Source organism: Scyliorhinus canicula, chromosome 7, assembly GCF_902713615.1.
Source record: "Scyliorhinus canicula chromosome 7, sScyCan1.1, whole genome shotgun sequence".
Classification (NCBI taxonomy): Eukaryota; Metazoa; Chordata; class Chondrichthyes; order Carcharhiniformes; family Scyliorhinidae; genus Scyliorhinus; species Scyliorhinus canicula.
This window is the reverse complement of record NC_052152.1, coordinates 111,837,873-111,862,912: the sequence shown is the minus strand read 5'-3', so window position 1 is coordinate 111,862,912 and position 25,040 is coordinate 111,837,873. Positions and strand designations below refer to the sequence as shown.

The 25,040-nt window shown below is 44.2% G+C and overlaps 1 protein-coding gene across 1 annotated transcript in view; it reads left to right on the top strand.

Moving 5' to 3' along the window:
• The window catches only part of cog3 (component of oligomeric golgi complex 3), a 104,460-nt gene that overhangs the window by 53,314 nt on the left and 26,106 nt on the right, over nucleotides 1-25,040 (top strand). Inside the window, exons 10-14 of the mRNA XM_038802687.1 lie at nucleotides 7,263-7,389; nucleotides 11,599-11,690; nucleotides 18,522-18,661; nucleotides 19,058-19,218; nucleotides 22,059-22,161. Of these exons, the coding sequence (XP_038658615.1) occupies nucleotides 7,263-7,389; nucleotides 11,599-11,690; nucleotides 18,522-18,661; nucleotides 19,058-19,218; nucleotides 22,059-22,161 (623 nt within the window). The remainder of the gene's footprint in view (nucleotides 1-7,262; nucleotides 7,390-11,598; nucleotides 11,691-18,521; nucleotides 18,662-19,057; nucleotides 19,219-22,058; nucleotides 22,162-25,040) is intronic.

Below are 25,040 nucleotides of genomic sequence, written 5' to 3'. Positions count from 1 at the left end.
GTATGAAAGAAATGCATTTTGGCATCATGTTTTCACACTCTTGGAATCACCCACTAATGTCTTGTGAATCACTTTTGAAATATTGTCATGGTTATGTAGTCGGAAAGAATTACCCACATTGGGTTATTCATTAAAATGCAGGAAGTTTAAACATCCGCATGAAGTTGACAAGAAATGCCCTAGTTCTTCAAAGGAAATTTTAGTTCCTGGTCCACTACCTGTTTTAATATTGATAGCTTGAATAGAGGTCTGTTTAAATTGAGGTCTGTATCACCTCATTGCTAACTAAGCTGTCAATCAAAAATTGGATTGGGAAAAACAATCCGTCCATACCTGATCTCTATGTTAAACCTCCGACATGTTGCTTGACAGTGTTTTCTCTTCAGCAAGTTCTTCTAAGTACCACCAGCCTTCTTACAGCTCTAAAGATGAGTAGAATTAAAAATGTCTACAGTTTAAAAAGTAATTCCCTAACTGTGAAGCACTATCAAACATGCTGAGATGTGACAATGCCAATGTTAGTGTACTCCTTCTCTTCCATGCTGTCTTTTCATTCATGCACAGGATGTGGGCATTGCTGACAAGTCTAGTACCCCTAATTATTGTTGAAACAATGATAATATAATAATCTTTATTCTTGTCACAAGTAGGCTTACATTAACACTGCAATTAAGTTACTGTGAAAATCCCCTAGTCGCCACACTCTGGCGCCTGTTCGGGTACACTGATGCAGAATTCAGAATGTCCAATTCACCTAACAAACACGTCTTTCGGGACTTGTTGGAGGAAACCGGAGCACCCGGAGGAAACCCACGCAGACACAGGGAGAACGTGCAGACTCCGCACAGACAGTGACCCAAGCTGGGAATCGAACCTGGGACCCTGGTGCTGTAAAACAACAGTGCTAACCACTGTGCTACCGCAATGATAAATTCACATGGCTGGGTGTAGCAGAGTTAGTGGTCAGGGTCAGGTGTAGCCAAAAGAACAGCAAGTGGAATAGGTTTGTTGTAACAGGAAACAAAAATCACAGAGGAAGGGACTGTACTAGATATAACAAGTAGTTATACTTGTTACCAATGTGACAGCACCAACTTGGAAATAACAAGACCATTTACTAAATCTGTCAGCTAATGAGTCAAATCATTTCAGGAAGAGTTTGCATCTATATTTTGTCTTATTTATCCATTCACAGGGCAGCACGGTGGCCTAGTGGTTAGCACAACCGCCTCACGGCGCTGAGGTCCCAGGTTCGATCCCGGCTCTGGGTCACTGTCCGTGTGGAGTTTGCACATTCTCCCCGTGTCTGCGTGGGTTTCGCCCCCACAACCCAAAAATGTGCAGAGTAGGTGGATTGGCCACGCTAAATTGTCCCTTAGTTGGAAAAAATAATTGGGTAATCTAAATTTATTAAAAAAAAAAAAAAAAAAAAAAAAAAAAAAAAAATTTATCCATTCACAAAATGTGGGTGTCACTGCCAAGACCTGCAGTTTTATCCATCCCTAATTGCTGCTGAGAAGGTAGTTGCACAATGCCTACTTAAAACTTCAGTGAAGGTCCTCACTGTGCTGTTACAGAGGGAGTTCCAGGATTTTGACTCCAGGATGATGAAGGAATAGTGATTGTATTTGCAAGTTAGGATACTGGGCGGGTTGGAGGAAAGCGTGAAGGTGACGGAGTCCCCATGCACTTGCTGCTCTTGTCCTTTTCAGCAGTATAGTTCATGGCTTTGTCAGATGCTGTCAAAGAAGTGTTGGCGAGTTGCCGCAGTACATCTTGTATATGGTACATATAGTAACTATCGTGGTGGAGGGAGTGAACGTTGAAGACAGTGGATGGGGTGTCAAACAATCAAACTGCTTTGTTCTGGATGGTGTCAAGCCTTTTCAGTGCAGGCAAGTGTGATTCTAGCACACTCCTGACACTTGCTTTTAAGATGATAGGAAGGCTTTTGGGGGGGGGGGGGGGGGGGGGGGGGCGTGGTCAGGTGGTGAGTCACTTGCTGTAGAATTCTCAGCTTGTGGCCTGCTCTGTAGCCACAGTATTTTTATGCTTCATGCAGTTAGGTTTATGGTCAATATTGTTTGTGGTGGAGGATTAATTGGTGCTCATGCCACTGGATGCCAAAGGAAGGTGGTTAAGAGTTTATTTTGTTGGAGATGACACTTGTGTGACAAGAAGGTTACCACTTACCGGCCCAAGCCTGAATGTTGTCCAGGTCTTGCTACAGGCAGGTACGGACCGCTTCATTATTTGAGGAATTGAAGGATTTAATACAAGTAGCATTAACTATGTCAGATAGGAGCACAGGGAACAGTTGAATCTGGGACTTCCTAATGGCTCAGGGTCAGCCAGGACTTGCTGCATGAGGACATGACCACTTGCAATCTGAGGAACTGTAAATGGAACTGAACACTGGAATCATCAGTGAACATGGGAGGAGAAAGAGATTGGTAAAGAGAAATGTAGGCCCCCTACAGACAGAAACAGGGGAATGCATAATAGGGACAAAGAGATAGCTGAGCAATTAAATACATACTTTGGTTCTGTCTTCGCAAAACAGGACGCAAATCAGATACAGAAATGTTGGAGAATGAAACGTTTAGTGAGAGGGAAGAACTGAGGGAGATCAACATTAGTAGAGAAATAGTGCTGGGAAAATTGAAGGGTTTGAAGGCGGATAAATCCCCAGGGCCTGAGAATCTGCATCCTGGAGAGCTTAAGGTGGAGGCTCTGGAAATAGTGGATGCATTGGTGGTCATCTTCTGGGATTCTATAGACTCTGGAACAGTCCTGGCGATTGGCGGATTCACTCCAATATTCAAAAAGGAATGTCGAGAGAAAGTGGGGAATTACAGACCAGTAAGCCTAACATCTGAACTGGGGAAAATTCTTGAATCCATTGTCAAGGACTTTATAGCGGAACATTTAGAAAGCAGTGGCAGGATCTGTCAGAGTCAGTATAGATTTATGTAGTGAAAATCATGCTTGACAAATCTGTTGGAATTCTTTGAAGATGTAACCTGTACAGTTGACATGGATTGGATTGGATTTGTTTATTGTTACGGGTACCAAGGTGCGGTGAAAAGTATTTTTCAGCAAGTAGCTCAACAGATCATTGAGTACATGAAAAGAAAAGGAAATAAAAGAAAATACATAATAGGGCAACACAAGGTACACAATGTAACTAGATAATACCAGCATTAGGTGTAGATGTGGTATATTTGGACTTTCTGAAGGTGTTTGACAAAGTCCCACATAAGAGATTATTGTGCAAAATTAAAGCGCATGGGATTGGGGGAAATGTATTGAGGTGAATAGGAAACAAAGAGTAGGAATTAATGGGTACTTTTCAAATTGGCAGGCAGTAACTAGTGGGGTGCCACGAGGATCAGTGCTGGGACCCCAGCTATTCACAATATATATTAATGATTTGGACGGGGGAACAAAATGTAACATCTCAAAGACCCTGCTCACAGCGACTGTGATTCGAAATGATGGGGGCTGGTTTAGCACAGGGCTAAATCGCTGGCTTTTAAAGCAGACCAAGGCAGGCCAGCAGCACAGTTCAATTCGTACCAGCCTTCCCGAACAGGCGCCGGAATGTGGCGACTAGGGGCATTTTACAGTATCTTCATTTGAAGCCTACTTGTGACAAGCGATTTTCATTTCATTTTTCATTTTGTTTGCAGATGATACCAAGTTAGGTGTGAGGGTGAATTGTGACGAGGATGCAGGGATCCTACAGCATGATCTGGACAGGTTAGGCGAGTAGGCAAATCAATGGCAGAGGCAGTATAATTTGGAGAAGTGTGGGGTTAAGCAAAAACAGGAAGGCAGATTACTACCTGAATGGTTGTAAATTGGGAGAGGGGAGTGCAGCAGGACCTGGGTGTCCTTGTGCAGCATTCGCTGAAGGTAAGCATGCAGGTCCAGTAGGTGGTAAAGAAGTCTGTTGGCCTTCATTGCGAGAGGTTTCGAGTATATGCTTGAGAAATCTGTTGGAATTCTTTGAAGAGCTAACCAGTACAGTCAACAAGGGGGAGTCAGTCGATGTGGTATATTTGGACTTTCTGAAGGCATTTGACAAAGTCCCGCATAAGAGATTTAAATTAAAGCGCATGGAATTGGGGGAAATGTATTGAGGTGGATAGAAAACTGATTGGCGAAGAGGAAACAAAGAGTAGGGATTAATGGGTCCTTTTCAAATTGGCAGACAGTAACCAGTGCGGGGCCAAAGGGATCGGTGCTGGGACCCCAGCTATTCACAATATATATTAATGATTTGGATGAGGGAATAAAATGTAACATCTCAAAGTTTGCAGATGATACCAAATTAGGTGGGAGGGTGAATTGTGACAAGGATGCAGGGATCCTACAGCATGATCTGGACAGGTTGGGCGATGGGGCAAATCAATGGCTGATGCAGTATAATTTGGATAAGTGTGAGACTATTCATTTTGGAAGCAAAAATAGGAAGGCAGATTGCTACCTGAATGGTTGTAAATTGGGAGAGGGGAGTGTGTAGCGGATCCTCGGTGTCCTTGTGCACCATTGGCTGAAGGTAAGCATGCAGGTGCAGCAGGCGGTAAAGAAGGCGAATGGTATGTTGGGCTTCGGTGCAAGATGTTTTGAGTATAGAAGCAGGGATGTGCTGCTACCATTGTACAGGGACTTGGTGAGGCCACATTTGGAGTATTGTGTGCAGTTTTGTCTCCTTCTCTGAAGAAGGATAGTTAGGCAAGTAGGCAAATCAATGGCAGATGCAGTATAATTTGAAGAAGTGTGAGGTTATTCACTTTATGCTCTCGAAGGAGTGCAGTGAAGGTTTGCCAGACTGATTCCAGAGATGGCGGGACTGTCATATGAGGAGAGATTGTATAGGTTGGGATTGTTCTCGCTGTAGTTCAGAAGAATGAGGGGGGATCTCATAGAGACTTATAAAATTCTAAGAGGACTAGACAGGGTAGATGCACGGAAGATGTTACCAATGATGGGTGTGTCCAGAACCAGGGGTCACAGCCTGAGGATTTAGAGTAAACCATTTTGGACCGAGATAAGGAGACATTTCTTCACCCAAAGAGTGGTGAGCCTGTGGAATTCATTACCACAGGAAGTAGTTGATGCTAAAACTTTGAACATATTCAACAGGTGGCTGGATATGACACTTAGGGAGAATGGGATCAAAGGCTATGGGGAGAAAGCAGGATTAGGCTGTTGAGTTGGATGATCAGCCATGATCGTGATAAATGGTGGAGCAGGCTCGAAAGGCCAAAAGGCCTCCTCCTGCTCCTATCTTCTATGTATCTATGTATAGAAGCAGGGAATTGTTGCTGCAGTTGTACAGGGCCTTGGTGAGGCCACACCTGGAGTATTGTGTGTGGTTTTGGTCTCCTTCTCTGAGGAAGGATGTTCTTGCTCTCGAGGGAGTGCAGCAAAGGTTTACCAGACTGATTCAAAGAATGACGGGCTGTCATATGAGGAGAGATTGACTAGATTGGGATTGTACTTGCTGGAGTTCAGAAGAATGAGGGGGGGGATCTCATAGAGACTTATAAAATTCTAACAGGACTAGACAGGATAGATGCAGGGAAGATGTTACCAATGATGGGTGTGTCCAGAACCAGGGGTCACAGTCTGAGGATTCAGGGTAAACCATTTCGGACAGAGATGAGGAGACATTTCTTCACCCAAAGAGTGGTGAGCCTGTGGAATTCATTATCACAGGAAGTAGTTAATGCTAAAACTTTGAATATATTCAGGAGGCAGCTGGATACAGCACTTGGGGAGAATGGGATCAAAGGCTATGGGGAGAAAGCAGGATTAGGCTATTGAGTTGGATGATCAGCCATGATCGTGATGAATGGCGGAACAGGCTTGAAGGACCAAAAGGCCGCCTCCTGCTCCTGTCTTCTGTGTATCCATGTATCCCCACTCTGACCTTACAATGGGAGGGAAGGTGATTGATGAAGTAGCTAAATATGGATGGACGCAGGACACTGTCCTGCAGAACTCCTGTAGTAAATTTCTGCTCTGTCTCTCTCTCTCCCTTTCTCCATGTATACGATAAATGAAAAAGCCCTGGGGAAAATTGATGTACAGAGAGATCTGGGTGTTCAGGTTCCTTGTACCCTGAAGGTGACTGCACAGGTCGATAGAGTGGTCAAGAAGGCATACGGCATGCTTTCCTTCATCGGAAGGGGTATTGAGTACAAGAGTTGATCAGCCACGATCGTGATAAATGGTGGAGCAAACCACATTTGGCATACTGCGTACAGTTCTGGTTGCCATATTACCAAAAGGATGTGGATGCTTTGGAGAAGGTGCAGAGCAGGTTCACCAGGATGTTCCCTGGTATGGAGGGCGCTAGCTATGAAGAAAGGTTGAGTAGATTAGGATTATTTTCATTAGAAAGACGGAGGTTGAGGGGGGATCTCATTGAGGTCTACAAAATCCTGAGAGGTATAGACAGGATGGATAGCAAGAAGCTTTTTCCCAGAGTGGGGGACTCGATTACTAGGGATCACGAGTTCAAAGTGAGAGGGGAAACGTTTTTAAGGGAGATATGCGTGGAAAGTTCTTTACGCAGAGGGTGGTGGGTGCCTGGAATGCATTGCCGGCGAAGGTGGTAAAGGCGGGCACGATAGCGTCATTTAAGATGTATCTAGACATACATGAATGGGCAGGGAGCAGAGGGATACAGATCCTTAGAAAATAGGCGACAGTTTTAGATAGAGGATCTGGATCGGCGCAGGCTTGGAGGACCAAAGGGCCTGTTCCTGTGCTGTAATTTTTCTTTGTTCTTCTTCTTTGTTCTTTGTATCCTGCTGTCTACTCCCATTTTCTTCTGTCATTCTTTCTATGCCTGTCTTGTGCTCTCTCTTTAAAACCCCCTTCGCATTCCTAGTGCTTGTACCTTGGCTCTGAGTCAATTTCCACTGTTTTAATCTTTTGAAATTGAAAGATCATAGAAGTTACTGCTTTGTCAAAAGCACATTGGCCCTTGCCTAGCTCTCCAATCTGGATTGGCCTGCCCTGATAGGCCAATGCTTTACTAATAGTGCCACAAATGATGTAGAGGGAAATCTCTTCTTGACGAGCAGTATTATCCTCGAAAGGGCTCTCTAACACTGTTCATAAAAAATAATCTAAATTAGGTACTTCTGAATTAGCAGAGTTCATAACACTAATTTTAGCTTATGGAGGTTGGGATTTATGACCTTAATTTCAGTAATTTCAAATCAGACCTAATCTTTTATCAGGTATCAGCAGCTGCTGAGCGAGATCCATCAGTGCTACCTGGATCAGAGGGGGCTTCTACTTGGTCCAAGCATCGCCTCCACTATTGCTGACTTGACCAGCCAAAATAACAGGGATCATTGTGCTCTGGTATGAGTCTCGAGTAGTATTAGCAATCTAAAAAGACCAATGCTATTGTCGTGCAAATACTGCAAATAAATGTTCTCTAGTGTTGATGCATAGCACCGTTTTTCATTTCTAAAATGTTTGCTGGATTTAGGCACTTAACATTTAAAAGTTTTGAGTTGGTTAGCAGAACATCTAAAGACATTTTAAAAGTGAAATTGTTAGCTACCCTCGTTTCTCTCCATAATGTACATAATGCCAGAAAAGATGAACCGTCAGCCCATTCCCATCATTTGGCTTTTGTTTGTTCAGGCAGGTGGCTAATGTAGCTGCATGATTTCCATCCAGTGACAGCTACTTGGTGTCTACCTCTCCCTGAGAATGGAAACTTGCTGTGTGGGGTATGGTGTGTAAGCTCATAAGCTGCCTCCCCATGAAATGTTACCACTGGAAGTGTGTCAAACGTGCTGCTCCCTCCCCATTATACTCATCACCCCTCCACTCTCTGCAACATTCAACCACAGAGGTGGACTGGGTGGCCGATTGTAGAAATCCCAATATTGCTCTGTTACTAATTCGTGATGAGGCTCACACGGCCAGATTTCTCCTCGTGTTTTCATTCCTCACCTGCAAAACATTAACTATCTGATCCATTCTATACCTCTCCACGACATTGGGGATTGAGTCCTACATTTAATGTCCCTTTTTGTTAAATGAAACACAAGTAGCAGCAAACGGAATGAAGCTATAGCTATGTAATGTTGTAATTCAAAAAACATTAGTGTGCAATACAATTGGTGTAATACAACTGCAGCATTTGAGGGAATATTAATATGCAGTACCAATATGATTGCATATTGCAGCAGTTGATGAAATATTCGTGCATAGTCCAAATCATTACATGATGAAATCCCAAAGGTTTCTGTACCTTGATTACTCGGGCCAATTTTGGGATACATTTAACTTAAATTCAAAATTCAGAGGGCGGCTTGTGGCGCAGTGGTTAGCACTGGGACTGCTACGCTGAGGACCTGGGCTCGCATCCCGGCCCTGGGTCACTGTTCATGTGGAGTTTGCACATTCTCCCCATGTCTGCGTGGGTTTCACCTCCACAACCCAAAGATGTGCAGGTTAGGTGGATTGGCCACGCTAAATTGCTCCTTAACTGAAAAAGAAAAATTGGGTACTCTAAATTTGTAAAAAGAAGAGGAAAAAAAATTCAAAATTCAGCAGATCATATTTGAAGTTTCAATTATTCTGCAGACTTTAATGCGAGCAATGTCATAAATCACATCCCCACTGACCACGGCACACTATCCCTCCTTCACTTTTTGAGCTCTGCCACGCTTAACATAGCTGACCACTCCATTTTCTGCCAACACCTCTCTTGCTCTGCTGAGCAGGGCTTCCTTCTCTTGTTTTCATTCTTGCCAATCAAGTTGATGCCAAATTAATTTGTGGGATGTGCACATCACTGGCAAGGCTGTCATTTGTTGCCCATCCCTAATTGCCCTTGAGGGCAGTTAAGAGTCAACCATTTGGATTTGTTTTATTGTCAAGTGTCATGAAAAGTATTGTTCTGCGAAAGTATTGTTTTGTGGTGGGTCCATCCTCATATTTACAACACAAAGGCCGCCTACTTCCAACTTCTGTAACATTGTCTCTGCTCATCGGGTACTGAAATCCACAGCCATACATTTATCGCCCCCAGGCCTGACAGTTCCACAGCACTTACAAGTGGCATCCATCTTGCTCTCTCCATTAACTTCAGCTCATCCCAAATTCTGTAGTTGTAGCCTATCTCATAATCATCACGTTTCTGCTCACTGACCTACATTGAGTCCTGATTACCAAACATCTCAGACTTAAAACTATTAGGTTTAAGTCACTTCATGGCCCCTCCTCCTCTATTTCTTTCACAAAGCCGTTGGTTATCCCTCCTAACACCTCCTTTTGCTCAGTGTCGATTTTAGTCGGATACTTCTGTGAAGCACTATGGGATGTTTTCCTACGTCAAAGGCATTATAGATTAGTTTATTGATTACACTACTTTCCAGTAGAAAGGCATTAACATAGAAGCAAAATTTACCCCTTGCTCCTGTTCCACCATTCAATCGGATCATGGCTGATCTGTACCTCAACTCCATTTACGTACCTTGGACCCAAATCCCTGACTAGCCCTACCTAATAAAAAAATTATCATAATTGGTCTTGAACATTTCAACTGACCTAGCATCCACTTTTACTGCCTTTTGGGGCAAGTGTTCCAGATTACCATTACCCATTGTGTGAAAAATACTTCCTGATTTTGCTCCTAAATGGCATGGCTTTAATTATTGCTACTTTGTTTGAAATACATCCTGTATTCAAGCTTACAAACCTTTGGTGCTGAGATAAGTGAAAGATGGTGCTGTGTTATAATAGTAAATGCTTCTGAAATGTGTCTTATAATATTTTAAAAAATAAATTTAATGTACCCAATTCATTTCTTTCCAATTAAGGAGCAATTTAGCGTGGCCAATTCAACTACTCTGCACATCTTTTGGGTTTTGGCATGTGGCGCTGTGGTTAGCACTGGGACTACGGCGCTGAGGGCCCGGGTTCGAATCCCGGCCCTGGGTCACTGTCCGTGTGGAGTTTGCACATTCTCCCCATGTCTGCGTGGGTTTCACCCCCCAACCCAAAGATTGCAGGTTAGGTGGAATCGCCATGCTAAATTGCTCCTTAATTGGAGAAAAAATAATTGGGTACTCTAAATTTTTTTTTTAATCTTTGGGTTGTGGGGTGAGACCGACACAGACACTGGGAGAATGTGCAAACTCCATTCCGTCAGTGACGCGGTGCTGGGATCGAACCCCGGTCCTCGGCGGCGTGAGGCAGCAGTGCTCTCCACTGCACCACTGTGCTGCCCTTATAAAAATATTTCAAGGCAAATGGTGCTAAGTGACTCAGAAATCTTGGTTGGTGTTCCTTCTGGCTTTGGAAGTGAAAAGTGGAACAACGAACGAAAATATTTTTTCTTTAAATAAGGTATCTGGTGGTCCAATTTGATTATATTTAGTTCTTTTTGTGCCTAGAAGAATAAACTGCTTTGATTCAAAGTTAAGTAGAATTTTGTATTTTTAACACAGCAGTCACATGGTACTGCACAGTCAGCTCACTTTATATTGCAACACTGAGGAGTAATAAAAAAATAAAGATTCTCTAGTTTTATTGTATTTAATTTGATATTAAATTAAATTTCAATCATGTAATATACTGCCCCATGCTATGATAGGTATACGTCCTCAAAACTGGAAGCAAGGCTGTGCCAGTGTTACAAAGCACGCTGATGTTATTTGCGAGGGTATCCTAAGATGAAACACTGGTTCGTGGGGGTGTTTAGTTTTGTTTAGTTTAGTTTTGGTGTGCAACCTCAGTGAGAATAAATAGCCCAATCTTTGGATAACAATTATTAAAGACAATTAAAGTAAAGAAAAGACAAATACACACAAACCAAACTACTTTACACTTAACACAATTATAGAAACTGTTTCAATAGAATGTGCCCATTGTTACTCAATATCCTAACTATCCTTCAAGATGTCAATAAACAGCTTCCATCTCCGGAACTGTTGCCGCAGACCCACTGACAAAGCTTTGACAAAGGGTCATCTGCTCTCGAAACATTATCTCGTTTCTCCCCTTACTGATGCTGCCAGAACTGCTGAGATTTTCCAGCATTTTCTCTTTTGGTTTCAGATTGCATCTGCAGTAATTTGCTTTTCTCCAGCGCATATCTCTGAGACCTTCCCAATCGTCTATAATCTGTTTATCCTCCATTGGCTATTTACACTTCATTTAAACTACCACTCTAAACTTGTTACAGGAAGGTGCATACCAATTGAAATATTTTGAATGCTGTCTACAGCTATCTCCAGGCAGGTTCATGACAACTGGATTTTGGGTCAGACACTTTGGTCAGTGGTGGTTTGGGCCAGTGTAGGTTGGGTAAGAGCAATGGTTGCTTGAAACATGGCTTGGTGTGCAAGCGTCAAAACGTATAACAAGTCTGGCAAAATGCATCGCCTAGCCAAATTGTTCCAGTGAATTAATTCTAATTGGGAAAAAAAATTCAATACATGACACATTCCAAAAATGGCCGGTTTGTGGGAAGCTCTGATCTTTAGACAACTGGTTTTGAAAGAGAGCAGCTGTACTTTAAACGAACAATCATTTTGCATTTTCTTCCAGGTTCGCAGTGGTTGTGCTTTTCTGGTTCATGTGTGTCAGGATGAACATCGGCTATACAATGAATTTTTTACCAAACCAACTCCCAAACTAGAGTAAGTTGTTCTTGGTTGGAACTAAGGTTTTCTTACTAACTTGGTCTTTAAAATTAGAATGTTCAAGTCATTGTATTCCTGCTGAATGACTTCACTGAATCAGCCAACAATGGCTGTGTTATGACAGTCTGCTACATTCCTTTCTGTCCTTCAGTCAACTCCCATGATACAAGATCTGCCCTATATATATATATATATATATATATATATATATACTGGGGGTTGTGAGGGGCGGGGTGTCTGTGCTAGATGCAGTAACTGGAAAAACGTCATCTGCGCAAACATTGCACATGCATACATCATCTGAAAGGAATCCTACATCATCAGGGCTGTCATTCTGGACATGGTCATGCTGATTCTAGGCATGGATGGCCTACTCACTAAAGCCCATCAGAGCAAAGTGACGGACCCAGTGCGGGTGACAGTGGTGGCGGTCATTTAATGTTGCCACGGAGCTGCCCTTCACCATCTGAGGCCTCTTTGGCAGCTGCCATGTTTTCAGTATCTTGACTCAGATTGGCGTCATTGCCTGTGTTGCTTAAAGTTAGTGTACACCTAGTGGAATGCCCAGGAGTAGAAGGCCATTGGAAGACACTTGCTCTCATTTGTTAACTGGAAGTATTTGCAGCAATGGACATACTAATTCAAAAATGTGAAGCTAAGCCCTTTCCGAAAACATTTCTTTTTTTTCCCCAATTAAGGGACAATTTAGCATGGCCTATCCGATCTAACCTGCACATCTTTGGGTGTGGGGGGTGAAACCCACGCAGACACGAGAATGTGCAAACTCCACACGGACAGTGATCCAGGGCCGGGATTCGAACCCGGATCCTCAGCGCCGTAGTGCTAACCACTGTGCCACGTGCCGCCCTTCCAAAAATATTTCTAATAGAATCCAGTGAGCATGAGGAGAAAACAGAAAGCTTGTGGCTAAAAGCTCATTGGAAAGATTGAAACTAAAGCTTGAGTAGAAGATGAACGAGGTGTGTGATCTACTCTCTGACCTTTTTCTTATATTCTTATATTCTGATATGTGATCCTCAAATAGAACTATGAATGAAAGAAGATTCAGTCAAATTCTGCTTAGTAAAAAGTCGCCATTGTCCCAGATGACAGTAGGCTGCTTTCCCCTTTGAGGGAGAAGAGCTGACTAGTGGTGATTTAACCTGAAGATTACCACACCTCAGGCAAGGTGCAAGGTGAGAAGGCAGGGCCTTCATGAATAACCACAGCCAGTACGGGAATTGAAGCCACGCTCCATCACGAACCAGCTGTCCAGCCAACTGAGCTAAACGGGCATGGACAGTGTAGAGCACAAATCCATGCTTCAGTTATGAAGGAAAAACCTTGCACTATTCAATGCGACTTACTTGGAATAAGTGGGAACCTGAAGTAGTGCTGGTGCATGAAGTGCTGCATTTGGATAAGTAACAATCTGAAATATTGCATTCCCTGGAATGTATGTTCAGTGTTGTAATTAACACATTCTGATATTTTAATGGGCCACTGTCAGCACCCTTCTCGGTCTTTATCTCCACCATTTACATTCCCTTCGTTTTTCTGTCCATGACATCTTTGTCAATCTCCACCTACTGCTGGCTCTCTATTCAGTCCTACTGTTCCACGACCCCCCCACCACCACCACCACCACAATCGTATAAATCTTTGAAAAAGAGTAATCCAGACACAAAACGTTTGCTTTGTATTCTCTCCTCCGATGCTATCAGACATGTGATTGTCCAGCATTTTCTATTTTTGTTATAACTCCTTCATAGTTTATAGCACAGCCCCGAATATTTGGACGATCTACACTCTTCATGGGCAGCAGCCAATAGCGGACACATAATGTGAACCATTTGACATTGCAATAGAAGTCAATTGTAAAACCATTGCTTATAACGTATTAAAAGTGTGCTGACTATTTTGGGCAGTTCAATAAGTTCTTTGCGCCTCATTAATCCCCTGTATTGTATTTACTGATTTAAAAAGGTCTGCTGATTTGTGCAATGTCAGGTCTTCAAGCAGCTTCTATCAGCTCAATAAAATTCAATTTGCTCTCGAAGCTTGTTAAATTACTAGCACCATTTCTCTAAATTGCGTGCAGTTTATATTTCTCCCAACAAAGACTGTTCAATTGTGTGCTGTTTGTTGCATTGATTTGTGAAGTAAATGTGCATATATGAGATCAGTGTTTGGAAATATCCTGCTTAGCAAGATTTCCAAAGCTGGAATACAGGATACTTGGATGCTGAGTTCTGAGTTTATCCCTGGAGTGATTTTCTATGTTAAACTCATTATGTAAATGTAAAACAATTACAAGAGGCACATGCTAAATGGAGATTTGATCAGTGCTGCATTGGATCTGTTGTTTTTTTAATCACTTGATGAAAAGGATGAGCCAATTGTGGCTTGCCTGTGCAAACATGGGTAGTGCTGTAAATTAATTAAACACTGGTGAGGTACTCTTCATTGAGCTGAAACCTTCAAGTCTATTTTCTCTCCAAGTGCTAACTTATTACATTGTGCTCAGGTTAACGAACAGCCTCTAAAATCCAACAATCATCAGAAGGTTATTGATCTATTGGATTTGATTTATTGTCATATGTACCGAGGTACAGTGAAAAGTATTGTTCTGCATACCATAGACAGATTGTTCCATACATGAGAAAACATAGGACATACATAAATACTCAATGTAAATACATAGTCACAGGCACTGGGTGAAGCATACAGGGGGTGGTGCTGCTCAGTAGAGAAAGTGTGCAGAGAGATCAGATCAGACCATAAGAGGGTCATTCAGGAGTCTGGTAACAGCGGGGAAGAAGATATTTTTGAATCTGTTAGTGCGTGTTCTCAGAATTTTTATCTTCTGCCCGATGGAAGAGGTTGGAAGAGAGAATTACCCTGGTGGGCAAGGTCTTTGATTATGCTGCCTGCTTTCCCAAGGCAGCAGGAGGTGTAGACAGAGTCAATGGATGGATGGAGGTGGTTTTGTGTGATGAACTAGGCTGTGTTTACGACTCTGTAGTTTCTTACAGTCTTGGGCTGAGCAGTTGTCATACCAGGCTGTGATGCAGCCAGATAGGATGTTTTCTGTGGTGCATCTGTGAAAATTGGTACGGGTCGATGTGGACATGCTGAAGTTCCTTAGTTTCCTGAGGAAGTATAGGCGCTGTTGTGCTTTCTTGGTGGTAGCGCGACGTGGGTGGACCAGGACAGATTGTTTGTGATGTGCACACCTCCAAATTTGAAGCTGTCAACCATCTCCACCTCAGCACCATTCATGCAGACAGGAGTGTGTGCGATACTTCGCTTCCTGAAGTCAATGACCGCTCCTTAGTTTTGCTGACGTTGAGGGAGAGATTGTTATTGTTACACCACACCAATAGGTTCTCTATCTCCCTCCTGTACTCTAACTCATCGTTGTTCGAGATCTGACCTCTATAGGGAGTATAGTAGGGGGCTTTGCGGGACCCCGGTATTGCGGACTATCGTGGAAGACTGATTGTGGTCTATGGGTCAGGAAGTTGAGGATCCAGTTGCAGAGGAAGGAGTGAAGAACCAGGTTTTGGAGTTTCGATATGAGCTTGTCTGGGAATATGGTGTTAAGGTGGAACTGCAATAAATGAATAGGAATCTGATGTAGGAGTCCTTGTTGTCGCGATGCTCTAGTAATGAGTGTAGGGTCAGGGAGATGGCGTCTGCTGTGGACCGGCTGTGATGGTGTTTGAATTGCAGTGGATCAAGGCATTCTGGGAGTATGGAGTTGATGTGTCTCACTGCTCGTTAAATTAGTCCCACTGCTTTGCTCTTTCCCCATAGTCCATTGACTTTCTCCCCCTTCAAGGACTTGTCCAGTTTATTTTTGAAAGTAACAATTGAATCAGTTTTCACCACTCTTTCAGGCAGTGCAGTCCAGATCGTAACTCCTGGCAAGAAAGAATCTTCAACTTCCATATTACTCCTTCCGCATTTACCTCAATTAACATAATGTTTCTTCCCGCTCAGTGAGTCCGTGATCACCGGGTAGGTCAGTCCGTGATCACCGGGTAGGTCAGTCCGTGATCACCGGGTAGGTCAGTCCGTGATCACCGGGTAGGTCAGTCCGTGATCACCGGGTTAACTCAGTCCGTGATCACCGGGTTAACTCAGTCCGTGATCACCGGGTAGGCCAGTCCGTGGTCACCGGGTAGGCCAGTCCGTGGTCACCGGGTTAACTCAGTCCGTGATCACCAGGTTAACTCAGTCCGTGATCACCAGGTTAACTCAGTCCGTGGTCACCGGGTAGGTCAATCTATGGTCACGGGGTTAACTCAGTCCGTGATCACCGGGTTAACTCAGTCCGTGATCACCAGGTTAACTCAGTCCGTGGTCACCGGGTAGGTCAATCTATGGTCACGGGGTTAACTCAGTCCGTGATCACCGGGTTAACTCAGTCCGTGATCACCAGGTTAACTCAGTCCGTGATCACCGGGTAGGCCAGTCCGTGGTCACCGGGTTAACTCAGTCCGTGATCACCGAGTTAACTCAGTCCGTGATCACCGGGTTAACTCAGTCCATGATCACCGGGTAGGTCAGTCCGTGATCACCGGGTTAACTCAGTCCGTGATCACCGGGTTAACTCAGTCCGTGATCACCCGATTTATTCAGTCCGTGATCACCGGTTTACCTCAGTGCGCGATCACTGGGTTAGGTCAGTCCGTGATCACCGGGTTAACTCAGTCCGTGATCACCGGGTTAACTCAGTCCATGATCACCGGGTTAACTCAGTCCGTGATCACCGGGTTAACTCAATCTGTGATCACCGGGTTAACTCAATCCATGATCACCGGGTTAACTCAGTCCATGATCACCGGGTTAACTCAGTCCTTGATCACCGGGTTAACTCAGTCCTTGATCACCGGGTTAACTCAGTCCGTGGTCACCGGGTTAACTCAGTCCGTGATCACCGGGTTAACTCAATCTGTAATCACCGGGTTAACTCAGTCCGTGATCACCGAGTTAACTCAGTCCATGATCAACGGGTTAACTCAGTCCGTGATCACAGGGTTCACTCAATCTGTGATCACCGGGTTAACTCAGTCCATGATCAACGGGTTAACTCAGTCCGTGATCACCGGGTTAGGTCAGTCCGTGATCGGTGGGTTAGGTCAGTCCGTGATCGGTGGGTTAACTCAATCCGTGATCACTGGGTTAGGTCAGTCCGTGATCACTGGGTTAGGTCAGTCCGTGATCGCAGTGTTAGGTCAGTCCGTGATCACCAGGTTAACTCAGTCCATGATCACCGGGTTAACTCAGTCCGTGATCATCAGGTTAACTCAGTCCGTGATCACCGGGTTAACTCAGTCCATGATCACCGGGTTAACTCAATCTGTGATTACCGGGTTAACTCAGTCCATGATCACCGGGTTAACTCAGTCCGTGATCACCGGGTTAACTCAGTCCGTGATCACCGGGTTAACTCAGTCCGTGATCACCGGTTTACGTCAGTCCGTGACCACCGGGTTACATCAGTCCGTGACCACCGGGTAGGTCAGTCCGTGACCACCGGGTAGGTCAGTCCGTGATCACCGGGTAACGTCAGTCCGTGATCACCGGGTTACGTCAGTCCGTGACCACCGGGTAGGTCAGTCCGTGATCACCGGGTAGGCCAGTCCGTGATCACCGGGTTAACTCAGTCCGTGATCACCGGGTTAGGTGAGTCCGTGATCACCGGGTTAACTCAGTCCGTGATCACCGGGTTAGGTCAGTCCGTGATCACCGGGTTAACTCAGTCCGTGACCACCGGGTTAGGTCAGTCCGTGATCACCGGGTTAGGTCAGTCCGTGATCACCGGGTTAACTCAGTCCGTGATCACCGGGTTAGGTGAGTCCATGATCTCTGGGGTTAGGTGAGTCCATGATCTCCGGGTTAGGTGAGTCCGTGTTCACCGGGTTAGGTGAGTCCGTGACCACCGGGTTAGGTGAGTCGGGCAGCACGGTGGCCTAGTGGTTAGCACAGCTGCCTCACGGCGCTGAGGTCCCAGGTTCGATCCCGGCCCTGGGTCACTGTCCGTGTGGAGTTTGCACATTCTCCCCGTGTCTGCGTGGGTTTCGCCCCCACAACCCAAAAATGTGCAGAGTAGGTGGATTGGCCACGCTAAATTGCCCCTTAATTGGAAAAAATAATTGGGTATACTAAATTTATAAAAAAAAAAAAAAAAAAAAAGGGTTAGGTGAGTCCGTGACCACCGGGTTAGGTGAGTCCGTGATCACCGGGTTAGGTCAGTCCGTGCTCACCGGGTTATGTGAGTCCGTGACCACCGGGTTAGGTCAGTCCGTGACCACCGGGTTTACTCAGTCCATGATCACCGGGTTAACTCAGTCTGTGACCACCGGGTTAGGTCAGTCCGTGACCACCGGGTTTACTCAGTCCATGATCACCGGGTTAACTCAGTGCGCGATCACTGGGTTAGGTCAGTCCGTGATCACCGGGTTAACTCAGTCCGTGACCACCGGGTTAACTCAGTCCGTGATCACCGGGTTAATTCAGTCCGTGATCATCGAGTTAACTCAGTCCGTGATCACCGGGTTAACTCAGTCCGTGATCACCGAGTTAACTCAGTCTGTGATCACCGGGTTAACTCAGTCCGTGATCACCGGGTTAACTCAGTCCGTGATCACCGGTTTACCTCAGAGCGCGATCACTGGGTTAACTCGATCCGTACAGCTCAGCTGCTCGCTGGGTATTAAACTGCCATTAGAGTGGTTTGAATTTTTGCTCTGTTTTGTTTTTGAAAGAAATTGGAGAATCAGTTTGTAACACTGGCCCTGGTCCTTTCTACTTCTGTAGTGAGCTATTGGAGAAATTGTGCCTGTCGTGGTACGATGTGTTTCGACCGCTCATCATCCACATCAATCACCTGGAGACCTTGTCGGAGCTGTGTGGAATTCTGAAAAATGAGATGCTGGAAGACCACGTTCAGAACAATGGTACGGAGGGAGCTTGCAGGAGACCACTAGAAAGTGTGCTATGTTTCTGTGACCAGACCCATATATTGCAGTCTGGTAAACAAAATGCAATTGATTTTATATATCTTTATATATAAAGACATATAATATAATATATATATATATATATACACACACACAATATTTCTACAACTGATTGGTGTTACTGCTCCAAACCTAAGATTTGGCTTAAAGTGGCTGACCATCTTTTAATCCAGTTGCCCATTCTGAAATAAGAACGCTCCTGTCAGGCGTTTCCAGATGTTAGCCTGATTCCTCTCTCCTCTTGGGATATTTTCCCGTTTGGTGCTGTACCTTCTGTGGGACGCGTAAAAAGCAAGAACTTCCATTGTGTTATCTGTTTCTGTCCCTCTTCAGTGGAGCAGCTGGGTGCCTTTTCTGCAGTGGTGAAGCAGATGCTGGAAGACGTACAAGAGCGGCTAGTTTATAGGACACACATCTATATTCAGACTGACATCGTAGGCTACAAACCTGCACCTGGTGACCTGGCATATCCTGACAAATTGGAAATGATGGAGGTAGATAAATCTTCTACAATTACAAAGTCGTGGTGTTTACATTTAACCTTGCATTATACCCTTTGTGGTCTGCATGCATTGGATCCTAGTGGACGTTGTCATCATAGTCTTTCTAAGCTATCTATTTTCTCTGTCTGGTTGTGATCAAGTGGTTGGGCTCCTGTCAGGCGTTTCCAGATGTTAGCCTGATTCCTCTCTCCTCTTGGGATATTTTCCCGTTTGGTGCTGTACCTTCTGTGGGATGCGTAAAAAGCAAGAACTTCCATTGTGTTATCGTGTCCCAAGATGACCCAGTGACGACTGATGAATTTATTTTGCAGTGTGGGAACTGTTATGATGGGAAACACAGCAGGTAATTTGTGCACAATTTCCCAACAAATGAAACAACGAACAAAGGAATAATCTGGTTTTGGCAGACTTAGCCGAAGCAGGGGGGTTGGCCAGGAGATGAAGAATTTCCCGCTTGAACAATAACACAGGATCTTTTATATTCACCTGAGCAGGGAGATAGGTCCATGGTTTAGTGAGTGAATAATTTCAGCAATGCAGCACTATCTCGGCACAGCACTGAACTGTCTGCCTTTAGTATGTTCTCAAGTCTGTATTGGGTCTTGATCCTATGGATACTGACTCAGTCCCATGAATGCATGGGTTTCGCCCCCACAACCCAAAGATGTGCAGGGTAGGTAAAATGGCCACGCTAAATTGCCCCTTAATTGGAAATAATGAATTGGGTACTCTAAATTTTTTTTTTTTTAATTAAAAAATGGATACTGACTCAGTGTGCACTTTTTTTTTTACAAGCAACTTGAACACTTTTTGTCATTTGCTGAAAAAAGAGACTTGTCAAAGTTTTTTGTCGTGCACTCATCACAAGAATACTAATATAAGGGGAAAACAGAATTGTGGAGATTTGATTGAGATGTTCAAAATCACGAGAGGCTGGACAGTGTAGATAGGGGGAAAATGTTCCCACTTGTAAAAGGATCAAGAATAAGAGGGCGCAGGTTTAAAGTGTGATGTTAAAGAAGCAAGCGTGGTGTAAGAAAAAATGTTTTCACACAGTGAGTGGTTGGGGTCTGGAATGCACTGCCTGAAGGTGTGGTGGAGGCAGGTTCAATCGAGGATTTCAAGAGGGTATGAGATGATTACTTGAATATAAACAACGTGCAGGGGAACGGGGAAAAGACAGGGGAATGACATTAAGTCATGATGCTCATTTGGAGAGCCGGTGCAGATACAATGGGTAAAATAGCCTCCTTCTGCACCTGTAACAATTATGTGATTCTGCAAAGTCTGAGCTACTTGCAGAAACCCTTTAATCACACTCAGTTTAGCTATTAGTATGGTTATTAGATTAAATGAAAGAAAGGCAGATGTAGGATTGAAAAAGATTGTAATATCTTACCAGAACATCAGAACCAGCGTGAACTACTTCACCCCCTTGAGCCTTCAATGCTTCCCGGTTAGATCATGACTGACCTGTATATACCTCCATATAAAGACTTGGCTTTGTAACCCGTAATATCCTCACCCAACAAAATTATGTCAGTCTTAGTTTTGAATTGTTCGAATGACCCACCCTCAACAGATTTTGTGGGAGAGAGTTTCAAATTTCCACATCCCCTTGTGTGAAGAACTGCTTTCTAGCACCACCTCGGAATGGCCAAGGTCTAATTTTGAGGTTGTGTCCTCTTATTCTGGATTCTCCGCCAGGGGGTATAGTTTCTCTTTACCCAATCAAATCCTTTGATCGGGTGGTGCAGTGATTAGCTCTGCTGCCTCACGGCGCTGAGGACCTGGGTTCAGTACCGGCCCCAGGTCACTGTCCATGTGGAGTTTGCACATTCTCCCTGTGTCTACGTGAGCCTCACCCCCACAACCCAAATCGATGTGCAGGGTTGGTGAGTTGGTCACACTGTATTCCCACTTAATTGGGGAAAAAAGGAATCGGGTACTTAAAAAAAAAATCAAATCCTTCAATTGTCTTAGAACATACAGTGCAGAAGGAGGCCATTCGACCCATCGAGTCTGCACCGACCCACTTAAGCCTTCACTTCCACTCTATCCCCGTAACCCAATAGCCCCTCCTAACCTTTTTGGACACTAAGGGAAATTTAGCATGGCCAATCCATCTAACCTGCATGTCTTTGGACTGTGGGAGAAAACCGGAGCACCCGGAGGACTTCCACGCAGACACGGGGAGAACGTGCCGACTCCGCACAAACAGTGACCCAAGCCGGGAGTCGAATCTGGGTCCCTGACGCTGTGACCCAGTGCTAACCACTGTGCTGCCCTTAAGCACCTAGATTCTGTACACTAAGGATGTCAAGACTATTGTAAACAATCTGTTCAGATAATTTGACCCATGACGAGGAATTGAAGGGGAGTAACTGAATCTTCATTATCGATGCACTTGTCACATGAACAATGTACATTTATATAGCATCTTTAACATAGTAAAACAACCCATGATGCTTCACAGCATTATCAAACAAATTTTGACACAGAGCCGCATGAAATAATAGGGAAAAGGATCAAAAGCTTCATCAGTGATGGGTTTAAAAGCATTTTAGATGAGGAGAAAGAAGTGAAGGGGAGTTTTAGTGGGCACTAATGGTGGATTGATTAAAATGATGGAATGTGCATGAGGCCAGTATTGGATGAGCACGGAGTTGTCGGGCTGGAAAAGATTAGAGATTAGTTAACCCTAAGAAGATAGGAGTGTGACTAAATTGCTGTTAATGCAGTTTTCACAGGGGATGAATATGTTATTTTGTCCTTTTGATCGAAAATGATGTGTGTTGATTCTGTGTTTGCAATTGTTATCTGTTCTGCAGCAAATCGCACAGAGTTTGAAGGATGAGCAAAAAAAGTTGTCTACGCCGGATCCATCTTTTGCAGAGGTTCAACTCGAAGGTTCTAAAAATGTCATCAAATCAGGTACTGTTGCTGAATAACCCAGCAGGTGCTCACAACCGGTTATTAAAGTGCTGTCTCTCATGCTATTGCCACTTTTTTCTGATGTAGTCCTAAAGACGGAAGCGTAACTTACTAAGTCCATGTGATTTTGAAAATGCAGCACTCAATGCTGAAGAATGCAATCGAATTGCAAGGTGAATGAAGTGGAATCCAGGATCTGTCCACACTTCTTACATTAGATTTAAGGATTTATTCTGATTAGTCATTTTGAGATCAAAGTTCATTTCTCAGCACTGAACTCGCATCTATAGACTTTGTCTATAGACCATAAGCCATATAATCAGAAGTAGGCCACTCAGCCCATCAAATCTGCTCTACCAATCTGTGATGATTATGGCTGATCTGATATAATCCTCAACTCCACTTTCCCACCTTAGCCCCATAACCCTTGATTCCCCTACTGATTAAAAATATATCACAAACTTGAACATACATAACAACCCAGCCTCTACAGCTCTCTGCAGTAAATTCCACAGATCACTACCCCCTGAGAGAAGAATTTCCTGCAATCTGTTTTAAATGGGCAACCCCTCACTCTGACATTATGCTCTGTGCTCCTAGACTCTACTACAAAAGTAAACATCATCTCAGCATCTATTCTGTCAAGCTTCCTGAGAATCCTATATGTCTAAATAAGGTCGCCTCTCATTATTCTAAACTCCAATGAGTACAGGCCTAATCTACTCAACCTCTCCTCATAAGAAAATACCTTCAGACCCTGGATCAACCTAGTGAACCTTTTCTGGACTCCAGTGCCAGCATACCTTTCCTTAAATAAGGGGACCAAAATGGTTTCTAGGTGTGGTCAAACTGCCTTATATAGTTTTGACAGGACTTCCCTATTTTTATACTCCATTTTTTTTGAAATAAAGGCCAAATTCCATTTCCCTTCCCAATTACCTGCAGAACTTCCATGCTAACGTTTTGTGATTTATGTGCCAGGATCCCTAAATCCCTCTGTGCTGCAGTTTTCTCCATTTAAATAATATTCAGCTCCTTTATTCCCACATTTTCCCACATTATGTTGCATCTGCCAGAGCAGATCCCTGTGGCACACCACTAGTTACAGGTTGCCGTCCTAAAAATGCCTCTCTCATCCCAACTCTCAGCCAATCCTCTATCCATGCTAGTATACTGCCCCCATCACCATTGGTTCCTTTCTTACTAAATAGCCATTTGTGTGGTACCTTATCAAACACTTTCTGGAAATCCAAGTATATTATATCTACTGGTTTCCCTTCATTTGCCCTGCTCGTTACCATCCCAAAGATTTCTAATAAATTTGTCAGGCAGGGCAGCACGTGGTGCAGTGGGTTAGCCCTGTTGCCTCATTGTGCCGAGGTCCCAGGTTTGATCCCGGCTCTGGCTCACTGTCTGTGTGGAGTTTGCACATTCTCCCCATGTTTGCATGGGTTTTGCCCCCACAACCCAAAGATGTGCAGGGTAGGTGGATTGGCCTTGCTAAATTGCCCCTTCATTGGAAAAAATGAATTGGCTACTCTAAATTTATTAAAAGAAAGCAAAAAACATTGGCATGATTTCCCCTTTATGAAGCCAAGCTGACTCTGCTTGATTAGATTATGCATTTCTAAATGCTATGCTATTACATCCTTTATAATGGACCCAATGACAGAAGATAAGCTAACTGGGCTATAGTTACATGCTTTTCGTCTCCCTCCTTTTTTAAATAAAGCTGTTATATTGGCAGTTTTCCAATCTTCTGGGACTTTTCCGAATTTAGGAGTTGTCGGAAGATTACTATCAATGCATCCAATATCTCTGTAGCTACTCTCTTTAATATCCTGGGATGCAACCTATATGGTCCAGGGGACTTATCGGCCCTTAGCCCCATTAGTTTCCCTATTACTTTTTTCTTAGTGATTGTTATTGTATTTACTTCCTCACCTATTTTCAGAAATGTCTGCCATTGCTGATCCACTGTCATTCCTGCTAAACTTCTCTCCCAATCCACTCAAGCCAACTCTGCCCTCATTCCTTTATAATTAGTGTAGCACAGTTGTTTCTGACCCAAGTATCTCACTCTCGAATTGAATGCTAAATTCTACTTTTGGTCACTGCTTCCTTGGGATCTTTTACTCTGAGGTTGTTTATTAAACCTACCCCATTATGGTAGCACAGTGGTTAGCACAGTTGCTTCACAACTCCAAGGTCCCAGGTTTGATTCCCGGCTTGGGTCACTGTCTGTGCTGAGTCTGCACGTTCTCCCCGTGTCTGCATGGGTTTCCTCCAGGTGCTCCGGTTTCCTCCCACAGTCCAAAGATGTGCAGGTTAGGTGGATTGGCCGTGCTAAATTGCCCTTCGTGTCCAAAACAGTTAAGTGGGGTTTCTGGGTTACAGGACTAGGGAGGAGGCTTAGGCTTGAGTGGGGTTCTCCTTCCAAGGGCCGGTGCAGTCTCGATGGCCGAATGGCCTCCTTCTACACTGTAAATTTTATGATTACACATTACCAAATCCAAAATATCCAGATCTCTAGTTGGATCTGTCTGTATCCTTTTGTAACATCTGCTCCCATCTACTTATGTCTTATCTCATCAATCAGAAAATGATCCTTTGATGCTGTGCACTACATTTCCTACCTTCCAACTAATTAGCCATCCATTGGTGCTCAGTGACTGGTCCGTGCAGCACTGAGGGAATGCTGCACTGTCTCAGGAGCTGGATTTCAGATGAGCCAATAAACCAAAGCCCACGCTGTGTCTTTCAAGTGGACATAAAGATCCCCAGGCACATTGAGGAAGAGTAGGATAATCCTTCCAGATGTCCAGGCGGTGTGGTGGTGCAGTGGTTAGCACTGCTGCCTCACTGCACAAAGGACCCGG